This window comes from Dendropsophus ebraccatus, unplaced genomic scaffold (assembly GCF_027789765.1).
Source record: "Dendropsophus ebraccatus isolate aDenEbr1 unplaced genomic scaffold, aDenEbr1.pat pat_scaffold_648_ctg1, whole genome shotgun sequence".
Classification (NCBI taxonomy): Eukaryota; Metazoa; Chordata; class Amphibia; order Anura; family Hylidae; genus Dendropsophus; species Dendropsophus ebraccatus.
Window position 1 is genome coordinate 11,634 of NW_027210247.1, and position 19,406 is coordinate 31,039.

General features: G+C 42.2%; 1 protein-coding gene across 2 annotated transcripts in view; it reads right to left on the reverse strand.

Moving 5' to 3' along the window:
• Window positions 1–473: 473 nt before the first annotated feature.
• Window positions 474–19,406, reverse strand: part of LOC138778150 (interferon regulatory factor 5-like) — a 29,510-nt gene continuing 10,577 nt past the window's right edge. For both annotated transcript variants that reach the window (XM_069956414.1, XM_069956413.1), the window contains exons 3-9: window positions 14,750–14,939; window positions 14,566–14,606; window positions 12,658–12,691; window positions 10,125–10,427; window positions 9,306–9,695; window positions 4,029–4,147; window positions 474–1,441 (exon numbers count right to left, since the gene is read on the reverse strand). In XM_069956414.1, the coding sequence (XP_069812515.1) occupies window positions 1,193–1,441; window positions 4,029–4,147; window positions 9,306–9,695; window positions 10,125–10,427; window positions 12,658–12,691; window positions 14,566–14,606; window positions 14,750–14,939 (1,326 nt within the window). In that variant the 3' untranslated portion in view covers window positions 474–1,192. The remainder of the gene's footprint in view (window positions 1,442–4,028; window positions 4,148–9,305; window positions 9,696–10,124; window positions 10,428–12,657; window positions 12,692–14,565; window positions 14,607–14,749; window positions 14,940–19,406) is intronic.

A 19,406-nucleotide genomic window follows, 5' to 3' on the forward strand; every position in this document is an offset into this window, starting at 1 on the left:
GGATGGATTTCTTTTTTCAGCCTTACAAATCATGTAACTGTGTATGATTATGCTGTGTCCCAATAGTGTATGCCTACCCCTTAACTGGGCTTATGACAGAGTCCATGGCTACATGAGAGGAGCACACAATATTTTGGGTGGAGATCTTGTTTAGAATTACTGACCAGAAAACTATGTGCTGTGCTTTAACAAAAATGAATCCCAGGCCATTGTTTTTCAGCTTAACCAGATTTTTTTTTTTTTGCACGCAGTCCACAACCAGACTGTTCGGATCTGAACTATTTACTTTTTTTTATTTTTTAATTTTCCCTTTTCGGCCCAAAAGTGCAGCTTACATTCATGGTTCGTACTTTATTTAAAAAAAAAAAAATACAATTATATATATATATGTGTGTATATTGATGCAAGGTTGCATATTCCCTTAAAGACAAAGCTTTAATTAAATCAATAAGAACTACAACACAGACAGGAAGTAAAGAATAATTAAATACAACATTAGCATCTTTATTGAGATACAGGTTCATGTGTAGGACCTTACACTGTATGTATATATATTTATGTTATTTAAAAAATACATTTTCCTCTCTTGCCACAGTCTATTCTTACTATTGCATTGGGAGCTGCAATATTAGGCAAAGCTGACAGATAAGCAAACATTTTTCTACTTAAAAAAATAAAACCTTCGCTACTATGAAAGGTTCTTTTTAGATATACAAAACTTCCTTAGCAGAAGACAACAAGCTTAGAAGAAGCAGAAATGGAAACCACATCCCTGTTCCCTTCTATATTCTACATATTTATCTAGAGTGATATATGCATACTACTGAACTTCAGTGTTTCACCATAAGTGTGAACATGGATCGCTGCCATATGAACGCCATGTTATTCTGCACAAACATCATAAAGAGTGGATAAACCATGAGCAATGGTTTATCGGCCATTCATTTTTCTAGTTCAGTTTTTTTTCCCCAAAGAACGGTTTGGGACATTATTCCTGAGATTTCTGCACTAGAAACATAACTGTATCATTCTTTTTTACACCAGACACATAAGCCTCTCAGTGCTTTCTACCTTATCCTCTAAGGTAGATGATGTATATTTCACCGAATTCATGTGGTTCTGTAACAGTATTCTCAGTCGCTGTGCTAAACACAGTTTCACAAACCACATTCTTGTACATCTAGCAGTCTTATTACTGCATGCTTCCTGAATGCATGGGCCAGGGTCCAGAGCTGACATTTACTCCAGGGTTAGATACTCCTGCATTTGGGCCCATAGATTGGGTCTGCTGGCTTTGCCATAGCTGATGAAGTTCCTTAAATTGCTCCACCATCTTATCCTTTAGGTCTGGATGAGAGATTTGGAGCTTTATACTATCTGCAGACCAGGACGACTCTCCTGTGAAAATTTCATATAGTAAGCGGGCAGCTACAGGAATAACCTAAAGGGTAACAAAAAAATATATACATTATTAAATGGCACCAGTTCACATTGAAGAGTGCTGTGAGTTTTTTTTTTTGCATACATTATTAAATTGAACCACAATTAAACAGTTGCTATTGTAAATTCATGTAAAAGGAGTTGACCCACTAGGACTATTCCTGTCTAAATGATCCATGAGGTCATAGAGGGAAGTCCCCTACACAAAGATCAAAGCTAGAAACATGTAGCATAGCTTGCTCTGAAGAAGCATCCTAACAGAAACCATATACTACTACATTTCACCTAAAGCAGTTGCTGTAAAGGGAGATACAGTGAAACATCCCAAGTAGACCACTTCTTTGAAAAGATCCCCCCCCCCACACACACACTTCTTTGTGATCAATTTTTTAACCATTATTTCTTATGGACAATGCCTCTCTTTTAGAAGTCCACCCCGATCCAACCAAAGACCACTACTTTTGAGCAGATTTTGTAGCTGAAGACTCCCATAAAAAGACCAGCAGCAGGACTTACATGTTAAAATTGCTACCTGACAGGGCTGACGGGGCCATGAAGAAGGAGGGAGCACGCGAGCAGAAAGAAATAGGGTAGAGGGCGAAAGGAGGAGGTGCAGCTGAGCTGGGAGGAGGAAGAAACAGCACCAGTGTCCAGGAACTACACCCACAGTGGCCTCATGGCTTCAGCAGCCAGTGGGACCCCCCCCCCCCACTTCCCTGGTAATTAGTGTACTCTGGATGACACAGACACAGAGAAGCTGTGCCTGTGTCAACCGTGGTGGGTCCTGGCTGTCAGTGATAGCCAGGGCCCGCCACAATTGTCAGCACTGAAGTCACGCTCCAGTGCTGACTTTTAACTCTATAATGTGACCGCGGAATCCCAATGGTAGCCATGGACAGCAGAGACCTTAGGCCTATGGTGTCCCGGCTGCCTACGGAGGCCAACAAAGAGAAGAGAGGGGTGTCCTGGCTGTTTACAAAGGCCACAAGGAGTGAGGGGAGGGTGTCCTGGCTGCTTACAGAAGCTGGCGAACTGCATTGCCACAATCTATGCCCCCTCCCCCTCTTCACTGTCACTGGTCACTGCTGTAATAGAATGTAATACCAGTGATGTAGTAGAATGGTGTAAAGAGCTCCTGATACCAATGATGGAATAGAATAGTGTATAGAGTTGATACTGTACTTATGGTATACTGTATTCAGTTCAAACAATAGTTTTAGGGCTGAGCAATACTTCCCATATATAAGTTCACAACACAGTATACTGTTTGCTGTATGAATGCAGTCTCATTAAACACATGATAAAAGACATGATTCTGCATTTTCTACATTGATGTTTGGCTAGACCACCCCCATAAAGAAATGAATTTTTTTTTGTGCAGAATTGGGTGGTCAGCTCTAGAGATGAGCGAACCGCTTCAGCCGGTATGGGATCCAGTTCAGATTTTTTCAAAAGTCCAAGTCTGGTCAGATTTTTCCTTGCTTTCTAAAATGGCAGCCACCATTTTAGAAAACAGGAAGTGTTCTGGGCGGGAAAAGCACTTTCCCATGATGCCCGGAACACATCCAATCAGCAGGGATGTTGCACTAGCCAACCCCCTGTGTGACGTTGGTATTGCTTTAAGAGGAGCGGTCACATGACCACATGAGGCAGTCTGCACAGAAAGAGGAAGGAGACTGTTAACAGTGCACAGACCTCGTTAGTGACAAAACGCTGCTGCTGCACCCTGCTGTACTGAGAAGATATTCTACAAAAGCAAAGACAAAAAGATTTTTAGGGAAGCGGAGAGGAGAAACATATGATTGAGAGAGAAAAATAGAGAGGGCGAAAGATAGATAGGTAGATAGATTAAGCATAGGAAAGCAAAGGGTGCACAGAACCAAAACGTGCTATACAGATATCAAAGTACTATACTGTCACTCTTGCGAGAGTGTATATGACATAGGTGTTTTCCTGAGGCACAAATATATATCTTGTGCATGTGTGTAGAATAAAACACTAAAAAAAAAAAAAGTGCTATACAGATATACAAGTACTATAGTTGGACCCTTGCGAGAGTGTATATGACATAGGTGTTGACTACTGCTGCTCCTGTACTGGCCTCAAATGACTATTGCTGGACCTCCACTGGCCTCCAATGACTACTGCTGCTCCTTCACTGAATTTGTGACCTTTTTCCTGCATAGACCCTGTAATGGTGAATATTAAAGTCTAAAAAAAAAAAAAAATTTGACTTTGAGATATTGAAAAGATGATGTTACTGACTGTAGAGCGCTAAATTCAACCAAATACACTACACCCATATCATATAGATGCTTTAAACTATGAAATCCGAAGAAATCCGAAATTCGGTCGAACCAAACTTTTCAAAAAAATCCGGAAGTCCGGTCGGAACGAACTTTTGAAAAGTTCGCTCATCTCTAGTCAGCTCATAGAGGTTTCACTGCATATACAACCGTCTGACCCTTTAGTGAAAATCAGCTGATCACCTTTATAGCTATTTATCTCATATTCTATGAGAAAGAACTGAGGAAAAAAACAGAATTGTTCATAATATGCTGACACAGATTTTCTGACATATTCATTACCTGCACTGTAATAAGCTTTTTCTCTTTGGGTTTTTGATCTGGCCATTCCTCCCCAAAGCAGAAAAATATCTCATAAGGTGGAAGCACATTAGTCTGCCCTTTCTGGCATGCAATGAGTTCTGCAGACAAAAAAAAACAAAAACAAAAAAACATTCATTATCTGTATGCATCCTTCGGCGCTGGCAAGTAATATGAAGCAAAGAAGGTATAATCAGATGTGCAATATTATATATATACATACACACACACTTTGCCACAACCCCCTTACTTGCATGCATGTGAAGTGAAAACCAGCTGTCTGTTATAATGGGACGGGTCATGTGACTGAGTTTGAACTGAGCATGTGTGACCCAAGAAAGTGGATGCCCAACGGGCCTTTAAGAGGACCTGTCACCCCCTGTGCCGGGGCAAAGCCCGGCCAACCCCCCGGTGGAGACCCTTATACTTACCCTGTGCACGAAGTCCCGCTCCTGGACCCGCTCCTTTATTGGAGCAGTCATTCTCTATGAGCGTCTGACTCATCTCTGATGGGTGCACGCTGGGCTTCCAACGGTGATATCTCAGCAACGGAAGCGGGTTCAGGAGCAGGACTTCGTGCACGGGGTAAGTATAAGGGTCTCCACCGAGGGTCAGCCGGGCTCTGGGGGGGGGGGGTGACAGGTTCCCTTTATCCAAGGGCAACAGGGTATCCGACAAAGCAGGCACATAGGATAATTAGTAAGGCTATATCTCTTAAATAATACATTTTAAGAAATTCTTGTAAGTTTAATACATGTTGCATTTAACATTTCTTCGTGGCACCACCCCTTTAACCCTTTAAAGACCAGGCCCAAAATTACCCAGTGAACCGCGCAAGTTTTGATCTTTGCGCTTTTGTTTTTCCCTCCTCCCCTTCTAAGAGCTCTAGCACTTTCAGTTTTCTATTTACAGGGCCATGTAATGGCTTGTTTGTTACAGGAATAGTTGTACTTTGTAATGGCGCCTTTCATTTTACCATTACATGTATGACGGGACCCCAAAATTATTATTTATGAAGATAGAAATAGGTGAAATTGTAAAAAAGAATGCAATATGGTAACGTTTGGGCGGTTCCTGTGTCTACGTAATGCACTATATGGTAAAAGCGACATGATACCATTATTCTATAGGTCAGTCCGAACACAACCATATGCAGGTTTACACAGATTCTCTAATGTTATATATATATTTTTTTTTATTAAATCCTTTTTTTGACAATTAGCTATTTTATTTAATTTTTATGTTTATTAATTTATTTTTATATGTTTTATTTATATAATGGAAAATGGGGGTGATTTAAACTTTTATTGGGGGAGGGGTTTTGGGGTAATGTGTTAGTGATTAACTTTTTTTTTTTTTTACACATTTTAAGTCCCTTTGGGGGACTTGTACATACATTACTTTTATTTTATACACTGATCATTGCTATGCCATAGGCATAGCATTGATCAGTGTTATCGGCGCTCTGCTCATTGAGCCTGCCTGTGCAGGCTCAGTGACCAGAGCGCTGATCGGACCGCAATGAGGCAGGTGAGAGACCTCCGGCGGTCCGTTTTAACGATCGGGACCCCCGCAGTCACACTGCGGGGGTCCCGATCGGTAAGTGACAGGGGACTCCAGTCACTTACACTTAAACGCGATCGCGCCGTTTAAGGAGTTAATGTCACGCTGCAGCGCGATCGCCAGCGGCCCCCACCTGCTATGAAACGCGCTCCACTCTGGAGCGCGCTTCATAGCTCAGGACGTACCGGTACGTCCTAGGTTGCCTAGGGGTTAAGCTTTCTTACATCTTAAAGTGACACTGTCACCCCCTTTTTGTATTATTTATTATTATAATTATTATTTTTATTATTATTTTTGCATGGACCTTCTGACAATTTGGTAATATTTTGGTTATATCTGCCCTTGCTTGTTTTTGCATATCTTTTGGTAGTTTCTCTACCTCATAATCATTGTTGACAGTAGTGGGGCATAGTTATCACATCAGATTCATTGGTTAGATATGGTCATTGCCATTTTGGTTTGTCAGTGTCCTGGGGGCTTTTCCCTATATGTAGTGGGGCCCCCTTGAGGTATTTGGTTTTTTTTTAGATGTTTTTAACTGCTTATGTCCCAGTGTGATGTTTGTTTTTTTGATTTATGTGAAATAAAGATACATATTTTCTTCTTTATTTGTTTGGTGTGCCAGTGAGTACATATGACAGGCCTTTCCTTCCAGTTTTGTTGGTACTATTTACGTTCCTCTCATCTTCTGAGCACCCTGTAATTTTGGCGATGCATAGTCCACATACTTTTGTCATACTCTTTTTGCATTATGACTTCTCTACACAGGTGATCTTTTATCATCTGTGGATTGGGCTATCTGGGCAGGGCTTCACGACCAAAGCGCCACTATTGTGCTATCTGGGCAGGGCTTTACGACCAAAGCGCCACGTAGCCCCGCCCACAACAACACTGTTGCCCCCGCCCCTCGTGACGTCATCGCAACATAGGTCTGCCCCTCGCTGACCATTGAAACAAGACAGCCTAAAGGTCTAGGCCCCACCCCCTCTAGGTCGGCCCTTCCAATGGTCTGGGCCTATGCAGCAATGACATCACGAGAGGCGGGGCCAACGGTGGCATTGTAGGCAGGGCCAAGTGGCGCTTCAGCCGTAAAGCCCTGCCCAAATAGCACAATCCGCAAGTGATAAAAGATCACGTTTTACTGGAACAAGCACCATGACGTATGATATAAAATAAGACATGAAAATGACTGTGTAGAGAAGTCATAATGCAAAACATTGACAGGCTTCACTGGCCTTATGGTTGCCACTTTTATACCAGTGTACCTACTGCATGATATCTACAGAGCTGCAGTGTAATCCCCTCTCCCTTTAGTTTGTCAGCAGCAGCAGTTCAGTGCTTAAGGGAACCTGTCACCCCCCGTGCTGGGGTGACAGGCTCCCGACCCCCGCTACAGCCCCCTATACTCACCTGATCCCGCTTCTGGATCCGGTCGGGTCACGGAGATCTCAGCCGCTGCAGCCCGGCGCGCGTGCTGAGAGATAAGTCCAACGCTCATAGAGAATGACGGAGAGTCCAGCGCTCCGTCATTCTCTATGAGCGTTGGACTCATCTCTCAGCGGGCTGCATCGGTTGATATCTCCGTGACCCGACCGGATCCAGAAGCAGGTGAGTATAGGGGGCTGTAGCGGAGGGTCGAGAGCCTGTCACCCCGTCACAGGGGGTGACAGGTTCCCTTTAGTGTAACCCCTTCCTAGTTTTGCTGCTGCAATTTCTTTTATTTCAGCTCACATAGCACCTTGCAAAGTCAGGGAATTAGTAATTCCCCCCCAACATGTCGCCTACAGTAGTGTTCTGAGTAAATCATCCCTCAGCACACTGTCAGCCTGTTTGTTGCATTTTTACAAGCACTAATTCATGGTATAGCAGAGGAGTAGATGCTATACTGTGATGGCAAACTAAGTAAGGCATAGGAAATATTGTGTGTGTACTACTGACAGGCAGCCCAGCTCTAATCCCATCCCCTGAAATGTGGAGAATGAAAAACAGTTGTGCACCATGAAGGAGGCTCATTAATGGCACTAAAATCACCCAAAGGGGTTAAAGGAGAAGTCTGGCGAAAAATTTTATTGAAGTATTGTATTCCCCTAAAAGTTATACAAATCCCCAATATACAGTTATTACAGGAAATGCTTATAAAGTGCTTTTTTCCCTGCACTTACTACTGCATCAAGGCTTCACTTCCTGGATAACATGGTGATGTCACGACTCGACTCCCAGAGCTGTGCGGGCTGTGGCTGCTGGAGAGGATGATGGAAGGGGGACACTGAGGGACACTGAGCATCCCTCTGTCATCATCCTCTCCAGCAGCCACAGCGTGCACAGCTCTGGGAGTTTTAGTTTTATTAAAATATCAGGGGTTGGACTTGATACCACAACAGTTTCTTACTTTGATGTTCCAAATCTCACCCTAGTCCCTACTGGAGCCTTGGACAGTGGATATCAGCAGCCCTATTAGAACCAATGCCTTAAATAGTTTTGCGCCTAACATAAGACCAGGTCAGTGGGCATTCTGCATAGTAAGACCTAAAATTTCAAAGAAAGCGATTATCATGCAGCAAGGACTGTATATATATATACCATTAGCCATGTTCATGCAGCCTTTGCTTTTTACATGAAATATAAAAGATTATACTTCCCTATATACCAGGTCCAGCAGCCTTTGGCCTGTGTTCCCTGCTGACGTCTCTTCAGTGTCAGGCCACTTAGCTAATCACTGTCCATATTGCTGTCCCGTCTCGGCCAGTGATTTGCTGAGTAGCCTGTCACTAAAGAGACAGGGCTAGAAGCGTCAGCATAGAGCGAAGAACACAGGCAAAAGGCTGTAGGACACTGGGGGAGAATAGGCAAGTATATAAGTCATAAGCAGTTGGCCGCACACCTCTACATGCAGCAATGTGTGGCAGCAGCCAATAGTTTTTAAGCAGGTTTACACAACAACGATCAGCTGATGATAGTTTCTTAGGCTGATCATTGTCTTTATCACACTGAGCGATAACCTGCTGTATCGACAGATTGTCGTTCTATGTAAAAGGGCCTAAAGTCTGACAATTGCCACTCAAGTTAACTGCACCACACTCCCTGCTCTGTGTCAGTGAAAGAGTTGGACTCCATAGGCTTACATTAGTAGCCTGACTCATCAAGTGACACAAAGTCAGGAGAGGACCACTCTAACGTGGTCTTCTTCCGGCTCGTTCTCACAATTAATACGGGTCTAAACACTCAGACCCAGATTGTTCAAAACTTTTTACATGAAATGTTAAGTTTTCTATGATGAGAGGTACACTTTAATGGCCACTTATCTTTCAACAAACTTTAAATAAATCAATAGTACAAATGAATGAGAAATTTTCAAATCAACTTATTAGATCTCTAAGTCTCTTTATCACTTACTATTCTCCTCCCCTCTTAAACTCATCAATCACTAAAAAAAAAACTGTTATAATTAGAGTATATAATATTTTCCTACAACTAAGGCTATGAAAAAGTGCCATCAAAGGTGAAAATGGTGAAAAACGGCATATACAAATGTTATATGAGAGGTGTCGAGACAGGCTTTCTTTCTGCAATGCAAGATGTTTATTGGTTGAAACCAGGGACAGCACGACTTCTTGTTCATAGAAAACTTATTTTTTAACCCCCAACTTGCATTTTTTAATAACTTGTTAAAACTTTGCAAACTGAAACCAAACTCACCATTTAAAAAGGTCTCTAGGCTGAATACTTTGATTCTCTTTTCCCTTTCTATTGGGTTGGGTCCACCTAGGTTATTTGCACATGGTCCAGACCAGAAGACCTTGCACTGGCACAATCGGATGGCATAGATATCCTGTCCTTGCAGGGTAAGTATAAGTCCTCGATCCATAACGTCCAAAAGATGGTTAGTGTAGAACTTCTGCTTTTCATTTCCGATATCAGCTGCCCCAGGAAACCGGACTTGTTCCAAAGTTGTAGGACCAAACAATTCCACTTGCTCTGGAGTTGGCTCAAGGTTACTGTAAAAAAGGCGGCACCCATGAGGGTTACTGACAATCATCGCTCCTGCTTGCTTCCCTCTATATAAGAACTTTATTTCTAAGTCAGTCACTGCAACAACAAAGTGAGAGTACAGTAAGTAGATGGCATAAACTTATGCGAAACTACTAACAGACTGCGATGTACAGTGACAGCCAATTAGGAATCATCTCTTCTTAATATGCTAAATGTCTAAACTACACATGCACAAAACTCCTGCTCTCCTTGTTTAATGTGTCTCAGTAAATGCAATGCTTTTGTACAGGCTCATGTAAGACCCTCAACTGAACATTGTGCACCCAACATCTACGTAGTGCAAGAGCTCTCAGCTCATTCAGTCCCTGCTGTATGACGCTAGGTGTGTTAATGTAATGCACACCATGGCATTTATCATGTACATAAATTAAAAGAAAACCAATGCTACAATTACTAATAAATTATCAGTGAAAATATGGTTACACAAGCATGTTGTTTGTACTGTGGTTGCATGTTTCTACTCACATGGCAGCATTTGAGGACTAATATGCAACTCTGGTATGCCTTGTTCAATGGGGGCCGTCATTACCCCTTGTATAGGAAGTGCTGGATCTTGAGCTGGCTCCATACTTTCTGCGGGAACGAGTTCTGAAAGAGGAAGAACTACAGGTTGTGGCACCATGCCTTGGGGAGACAATTCAACGCCAGGGTACCCAGCAGAGGTAGTTGGTTTTACAACAGAATCTGCAGGGGTCAGGTTCTGCTGCAGGAGGCTTCCACATGGGCTAAAAGTGGGTTCTGATTTAGGCCAGATGTAAGGCAGTGGATCTGAAAAAGCAAAACTAATTAAAATATGACAGCAAATTTATTATTACAATTTGGAAAACAGTAGCTATTGTGATTCTAGAAATTTCATTCACACACTGGGTAAAAAAAACAGCAGAAAATCTGTGTGGAAACTGACCAATCTTGAGGTTTTTTAATTGTGATATTAAAGGAAATGTGTCATTAGAGGATGGCCTACAGTTTAAACAATGCTTTTATGGTAAACATATTTTTAAAGAATTTTTGGTAATTTTTTTCTAATTTTCCATTTTGCTATCAATATTATGAAATAATCCTGAAATCTTGCAGTTTTCATTCTTGCCACTGGGGCTAAAACTAAGTAGAGACTTCCTGTTCTGTCTGTGATGATAAGGAGGAGGCTGCTATACAGCATTGCAGTGACATGTGACACCAGTAGATAGAAGGAGACAATAGCAGCTCCCTGTGGAGTTAACTCTTAAAGGTCACAGAGTACGTTCAGTAATGTTTCACATTCATCTCAAGGGAGTCTGTCTATGTCTATGAGTAAAGCATGTCACTAAATGCTGTTAAATACAGCTCAGGCAACACGGCAGCCCCCATAACAATGTACATAAAGAGGGGAAAAAAATAAAAAAAAACACCCAGAAAATAGGAGATTAGAATAAAAGACAAGCTTTTAGTATCTGATTCTAATCAGTGAAGGAAAATCTAGGTAGTGCATGCACTTTAAAGTTTTTGCTGTTGTGAATTTAGTACAGATTCTCTGCATTAAATGCAGAATAGGCAAATTGTGCTTCAGAAAATAATGAACATTTCCATTTCCATATTCCTCTCTAAACGCAAATTTGCAGCTGAAAACCTGCAGCACTTTTGTCTCGTCTGGCCCTACCACAACATGAAAATATATGGTAAAGATACATGCGAAGGGGCCTTTTACACACACGGATACAGTGTTTCCCCGAAAATAATACAGTGTCTTATATTAAAGTGACTCTGTACCCACAATCTGACCCCCCCAAACCACTTGTACCTTCAGATAGCTGCTTTTAATCCAAGATCTGTCCTGCGGTCCGTTCGGCAGGTGATGCAGTTATTGTCATAAAATATTACTTTTAAAATTGCAGCTCCGTGCCCTACGGGCGTATCTGTCTCCTAACTTTGCACCACCCCTCCGTCCCTCCTCCCCACCCTCCTCATCATTAGGAATGCTCCAGGCAGATTGCCTCCTATTCCCCACCTGTGTAACCACAGCACATGGCCTGGATCATTAAGGCACCTGTGCAATGTTCAAACAGAAGTATCTGTTCCAGTGGCATTCCTAATAATGAAGAGGGTGGGGAGGAGGGACGGAGGGGGTGGTGCAAAGATAGGGGACAGATACGCCCGTAGGGCACGGGGCTGCAATTTTAAAAGTAATATTTTATGACAATAACTGCATCACCTTCCGAATGGACCCCAGGACAGATCTTGGATTAAAAGCAGCTATCTGAAGGTACAAGTGGTTTGGGGGGTCAGATTGTGGGTACAGAGTCGCTTTAAGTTTTACTCCCAAAGATGCACCATGTCTTGTTTTCAGGGGATGTCTTATTTTTCTGTGAAGAATTTACAAAAAAAGAATATCTATTGTATACTGTACAGTAGTCATCACAAACCAGCATAACCCTGTTGACTGCGGGGGTCTTACTTTCTGGGGGGGGCTTATTTAAGCTACCTGTAAATTCTCCACTATGCCTTATTTTTGGAGGAGGTCTAATTTTTGGGGAAACAGGGTATGTTAGTTCCAACAGCCTGACACATTATGGATGGAAATTGGAAAAATAGTTATTAAAGTGAATCTAGTGCTAAGATTTTTTTATGGCCAGCTCAGTGACACAATGCAGATTACAAACATTTTCTTTTCTGCTTTTCTTAAACCGAGTTCTTCTTCCTGAGTTAAAACAATCAATGTATGCCATTACCCTCTTTGGTGCACTGGAGGTGGTCCTAGCACTCCTGATGAGACCGCCTCACAAACATATTATTGCCTATAACTCAAGAACTGGACCTCGGATTAAGAAAAGCAGCCAGTTGTTGGAACTGCAGTGCCAATCTGCCCATAATAAAACCATAGGCATAGGCAAGGTTAGTGCTAGGTTTACTTTAACATTAAAGCAATTCAGTTTACAAAAATTCTATTATTAAACCGTCTTTCCCAGCGTGTGCTAACATGCAGCTGTAAACCTTACTAATCCCTATTTATGTCTGAACTTACCACTAATACCCAGCGCTGGGAACATGTGGTCGATCTGAAAACGTAGAGGAGATACATATTAGTAATGTCCATGGCTATAACTATATATTTTGTATATAGTAATAACAATGACCTAATAATTTGCAGCATATTAGTGCTCTCAAATCTATTTAACCCCCTGTCTCTGCAGCCTGTTTTGGCCTTAATGCCCAGGGCGTATTTTTCAAATCTGACCTGTCTCTCTTTATGTAGTAATAAACTCTGCAATGCCTTTATTGCGGTTATTCAAGTTTGTTTTTTTCCTCATATATTCCTCTTTATGTTTGGGGTATACTTTGGTTGATACACTAAGTAGTTTTTTTTGTAAAAAACACAAAATTTGTACAAAAATTAGATACATTACAGCACATCTGTGCTGTATTGTATTATAGAGTGAATGAGCTGTCAGTACACTGACAGCTCATTCAAACGATCAGACCCCTGCCTCACTGCAGGGGCCTGATTGTTACAACCATAGTAGCCCACATGCATTGGGTAGCGTCTGGGTTGCTATGGTTACCCGGGGGTCGGAGGGAGCAGATCTCCCTCTGGATGCCCCATAGATGCTGCGGTCCCAAGGACCACGGCATCTATGGGGTTAGCTGCTCCCCTCCGGGCAGTGGCAGCAGGAGGAGGCTGTGTGAAATAGCCTCCTCCTGCTGCCCAATTGCAGCTAGGGATGCAGGAGGGAGGCAGGGACAGCATGACGTTCCAGGAACTACCTGCATTACATGACGTTCCTGGAACGTCATTTTTTGGCAAGGGGTTAATATTTTCCTGAGAGAGAGAGATGCACCAGGTGCATTTTAAAAGACCCGACTGGTAAGGATGTACTAACATCAAACAGATGGTACTAGTGGTTTGGTGGGGTGGGGTGGTGCATACAGAGTCGCTTTAATGTTTTACTCTAAAGTACTGTAGGAAGAGTTGTTTATTGGGTGGCTACCCTCTTGCTTGTCCTACCCAGCACAGCTTGACTGACAGGTTGTTCCTTATTACTGTATACAGAGAGAATTGTCAGTCAAGCTGAGAAAGGTGGGGTAAAGCAGGAGGCACAGTTGTTCCTTAAAGGGAACCAATCAGCACGATTGTATAGATCTACTGTGCAGCTCTCTGAGACTACCAGCTGCCTCTGCAGCAGTAGCTTTACATCGTAGGAAAAGGGAGTGGTCGATAGTGGAAAAGTAGCTCATTGGAGACCCGTTAGTGGCCTTTCTGTGCTCCCCACCCAGATGACTGGTTGCCGTCCTCCTGGACTTGTGCGCTTGGGGGGGGGGGGGCGCACAGTAGATCTGTACTGTACAGCTGGAATCTATATCAGCATAATTGTGCTGACTGGTTCTTTATAAGTCCAGCAGCACTTTATCAAAGTTGTGTAAAACACTGCGTAAAAGATTATTTAACGGAACCAAGCAACTTGTTGGCAAGTCATGCATTCAAACCATGAATGTTCTGACAGGTCTCTGTTAAAGAGGTACTCTGCAGGGAATTTTTTTTGTTTAAATCAACTGGTGTCTGAACGTTATACAGATTTAGAAATTACAAAAAAAACGTATCCTTCCGGTACTTCCCTGCAGGAAGTGGTGTATTCTTTCCAGTCTGACAGTGCTCTCTCTGTCTGCCACCTCGCTCTGTCTGTGACAGAAACTGTCCGAAGCAAGAAAGATTTTCTATAGGGATCTGCTACTGCTCTGGACAGTTCCTGTCAGGGACAAAGGTGGCAGCAGAGAGTACCGTGTCAGACTGGGAAGAAAACTCTTTTTACAAGAATTTGTATAGCCTTCTGACACATTTTTAAACATTTTTCCCCAGAGTACCCCTTTAAATATAAATTGCATGCATTTGTATGAATGAATACCATGAATGGTATGTAAAGTTCAATATTGTTACCTCTTCCTCTTCATCTAATCCATTGTCATCCACCAAGTGCTCTGCAAAATCAATATGATATGCATAGTTATAATTGGCCACTTTAAAATGGAAAGCAATGTAATGTGTGTAATACAATGTATGTGAGTAAAACATTTACTATTATTGTGTTAAACATATAAATGTAATAGGTTTTGACCCGTGCCTTCATTTTGTCCTGGGAGATCACACAGCTGGTAGATCTTAAATGGTTGCATAGGAGTTTCTTTGGTGCCATCATACAAAAGTTTGAACTCTCTGCTCTTGTTCAGGGCGCAGCGCAAGTTTGCCTTCCATTTAGCGGGGTCAGGCTCATCTTTTCCCTCTTGATATTTCCCAGTTTCCATGGCCCATGCCTTAAGTTAGGATAGACATACAGAGAATGTCAAGTTAAAAATCTCCTGAACGTAATAACTTACATAAACAGTGAAAGCTATCCACAGCTTTAAGTAGCTCTGCATTGAAATACATCTGTAATTTTTTTTTTATTCTGTTATGTTCTGTTAGCATAACAAAACATGAATACAAAAACTGCTGTAACAACAAACCAGTGACATTCTAAGAGTCATGTACAGCTTGAGGAATACTTAATGAAATATTTAAAGTGTCACTGTCGTGAATTTTTTTTGCAGAAATCAATAGTACAGGCGATTTTAAGAAACTTTGTAAATAGGTTTATTAGCCGAAAAATGCATTTTTATCATGAAAAAGCAGTATGAAGCTCTCCCCCCTGTCTTCATTGTTCTCCTATGGAGAGAGCTAAATAAAAGACCAAGACAAGACAACAAAGAGTTAATCTACAAATACATCGCCCTTTATCTCCTCTGACAGTCACCACTGACCTCTCTGACCTCTGATTACAGCGTCACCCAGCTCCGTGCCTGTAATCCTTCGTTCTCAGTGTTCTGCTGTCGGCTAACTCCCTCCTACCCCCTCCCCTCTCCCTAGAACAGACTGGGTACGTCTGATGCAACAAGCCACAAAGGAGGGAGGGAGGGGACCTGGGAAAAAGGCTTTTTAAATGCAGATAATGGCATATTTGGCTAATAAACCCAATTACAAAGTTTTTTTTACAATCGCCTGGACTATTGATTTCTGCAAAAAAAAAAAAAAAATGACAGTGACTCTTTAACTCTTCATAGTAGCCAGGGAATAGCAATAGATTGTCACATAGAACATTTATATAACATAGATGTGGAAGATAGGAGAGTTCTGAGGGTGGGGTCTCAGCTCTCCTCGTCTGCCTCTTTATAAGTAGTAACCTTATCAAACTAGATAACTGAGGGGGAAGTATAAAGTATGTTGAACTGAAGGGAAATATGATTTCAAGCCCCTAGATGTTAAGTACATTGGGTTGTTCTGAGGGTGGTGTGGGAGTCTCAGCTCTTCTTGTCTGCCTCTCTATAAGTAGTAACCTTATCAAACTAGATAACTGAGGGGAAGTATAAAGTATGTGGAACTGAAGCAGAATATGAGTTTAAGCCCCTAGATGTTAAGTGCATTGGGAGTCCTTTAGGGACCTACATTCCTGGTCCAAAAGACAGAGATTTGGGGGGATGAAGAGAAGAAGAAGCAGAGAGGTGGGTGGTGGTGAGAAGAACTAGGGTCCGACCAAACCGCACCCTAATCCAGCTCATTCCTCTGATTACAAGCGCCTTATCTAGTGTGTTTGAGGGCTGGAGGGATGGGTTGGTTAGAAGTTAAGAGATTAATGGATGTTGCATATTGTGAGTCCAGCCATGGTTTTTAGTTTTAGAAACCTATTGTGGGTTCTGTCCGCCCAGCTTGTGAGCTCTTCAAAACGGCATATTTGATGTATCTTGTTCAGCCATTCCACATGGGTCGAGGGATCAGTTTGTTTCCATTTAAGGGGGATTAAGGTCTTGCCCGCTGCTAATAGGTGAGTGGCTAGGGTACGTTTGTAGGGAGTGAAGTCATTTGAGGGTAAGCGTTATAACCAAATGGAGGTTTTAGTTACTGTGGTCATGATTTCTCCCACCCTATTCCAGCCCTTATATCTGGGCAGTAACACCAGATGTGTGAGAGAGAACCTGTGTTTCATGCATCTTAAAGGGAATCTGTCAGCTCCTGGGCCCTACCTAAGGTGGTGAAAGTGTGCTGTAGCTGGAAGCCCCAAGTGAGCATGGTGCCTTTTTGGTAATTTTCCGTGCAGCGGATTATGTACAATCTTATGTCACAGAGCAGTTGTTCGTGCTACCCTTGACATGCATCCTCCTCCCTCTTCAAGAATAATCAATGCTGCCCGGCCTCCTGCTCCCACAGCTGTCAGATTGCAGATCAGTCCTCTGTAGGCAGTTTACATCTGAAAGACTCAGGTATAATTGAATCTCTTCTCCCCAATGTGTTGGAGCTGTGGTCTAGGGGTAACTCACCTGTCTAGAGATCTGCCAGCAGTTCATTTTCTGGTTCGAATCCCCTGATGGAAATTAAATAGATGTCTTTTTTTCTTCTTCTCATTATTGTATCATTTTTAAGGCTATGTTCACACACAGTATTTTTCACACACTGTTGAAATTGAGTGGATGACTGCATATTTAATAGCAAATAATTACTGTTATTTTAAAACATTGTCCACTATTTGCCATTAAATGACAGCCATCCGCTCAATTTCAACAGTGTGAGAACATAGCCTTTCTGTGTTCTCAATCAACTCCTGGTTTTGGTTGCAAAATACTGAGCAAAAATACTGTGTGTGAACATAACCTTAAAAATGATACAATAATGAGGAAAAAAAAAAAAAAAAGACATCTATTTAATTTCCATCAGGGGATTCGAACCAGAAAATGAACTGCTGGCTGGTCTCTAGACAGGTGAGGTACCCCTAGACCACAGTTCCAACACATTAGGGAGAAGGGATTCAATTATACCTGAGTGTTTCTTTCAGACAAACTGCCTACAGAGGACTGATCTGCAATCTGATAGCTGTGGGAGCAGGAGGCCGGGCAGCATTGATTATTTATAAAGAGGGAGGAGGATGCATGTCAAGTGTGGCACCAACAACTGCTCTGTGACATAAGATTGTACATAATCCGCTGCAGGGAAAATTACCATGCTCACTGGGGGATGCAAGCTACAGCACACTGTTAGCACCTTAGGTAGGGCCCAGGAGCTGACAGATTCCCTTTAAATATTGGGCCATAGGCGATAATTTATAGGCATATAGCCACTCTGGTGTCTTAAAGAGAACCAATCACGGGTGAAAATGAATTTTTTTTTATTCCCTAATTAGATGTAAATCCTAATTTTAACAATATTTGTAAATATAATTAATTAATTTTAAAGCTGTGTTTTTTAAATATTTCTGTTTTACTTTCCTGCCTCGCGGCGGCTCTTTTCAAGAGAGCCGGCACGAGACCGGAAACTCCTGTCATGCAGAGCGGCAGCAAGGCCGGTGGGGGCCCGCCATCTTGATGACGTCACTTGCGTTCCACCGCTGGAACGCAAGTCACGTCTTCAAGATGGCGCCCCCCCCCCCCGGCCTAGCTACACCAAACAAGCGGATTAGGTAAAGTATAAGACTGTAAAGGCAGTCTGTATCTTCATGAAGTCTATTTATGAAGATACAGACTGTCTTTACAGTCTGTATCTTCTACTTTACCTAATCCTCTGTTCTGTGCAGCAAGGCCGGCGCCGCCATCTTGATGACGTAACTTGCGTTCCAGCGGTGGAACGCAAAGACGTAATCAAGATGGCGGCGCCGGCCCTGCTGCATCGGCACGAAGTAGTAGGTAAGGCATAAGATACAGACTGCAAAGGCAGTCTGTATCTTCATAAATAGACTTCATGAAGATACAGACTGCCTTTACAGTCTGTATCTTCTACTTTACCTAATCCTCTGTTTCTGTGCAAGCAAGGCCAGGCGCCGCCATCTTGATGACGCAACTTGCAACGGTGGAACGCAAATGACGTCATCAAGATGGCGGCACCCGGCCTTGCTTACACAGATACGAAAGAGTAGGTAAGGCATAAGATACAGACTGCAAAGGCAGTCTGTATCTTCATAGATAGACTTAGGGAAAGATATACTTTAATATTAGGGACAGTGAAATTTAGATGAAAGGTTCTCTTTAAACCATGTGGACAGGCGTTTGTAGTGGTTTCCTCTGAAGCAGGACACATCTTGAAAAGCCAGAGGATTTTGCCAGAGAGTTGGTGAGGATTGTGTGGAGTTCAGCTTCAGAGATAGTGATATCCAACTCCATTTCCCAAGACAGTATAAATCCTGATTTAGAAGGGCCTGGCAAACAGTACACCAGATGGTATAGGTGGGAGACAGTGTGGTTTATTAGAGGGTTTTAGGCACAGTTTCTCAAATTGTCATTTCCCTGGCAAGCGAGTCATCAGGCAAAAATAGTTTGAGGCATTTGGCAACATGTGAGCGATGTAAGAAGGTGGGTGCATACACTCAGTCACTGCCTCTACACTTACACGTCTGTAAAAACTAGTAGTATAGTATCAGAAATTACAGACTATTTCTTATAGTTCACAGTATCCCGTGTGTTATGAGAAAAGTGTTCTGCACTAATAAGTTTGTCACATACAACATTTAGATCTTGTTATGTTTTATGTTCCATAAAAGAATATATGAAGCATCAAAACCCAATTCTATATCTAAACTATAAGCCAGTATTATAGGCCAGTAAAATATATAATTTTATATGGCAAGCATACAAAGAGACAGTTTGGCACTACTTTGATTCTGTACTAAACAACATACACAGCAGAATCCAACTAGTAATCAAAACAGAAAGAGAAGCACGAAACGACATTGCTGCAGAGCAGACTCGCAAACCAGTTCCGAA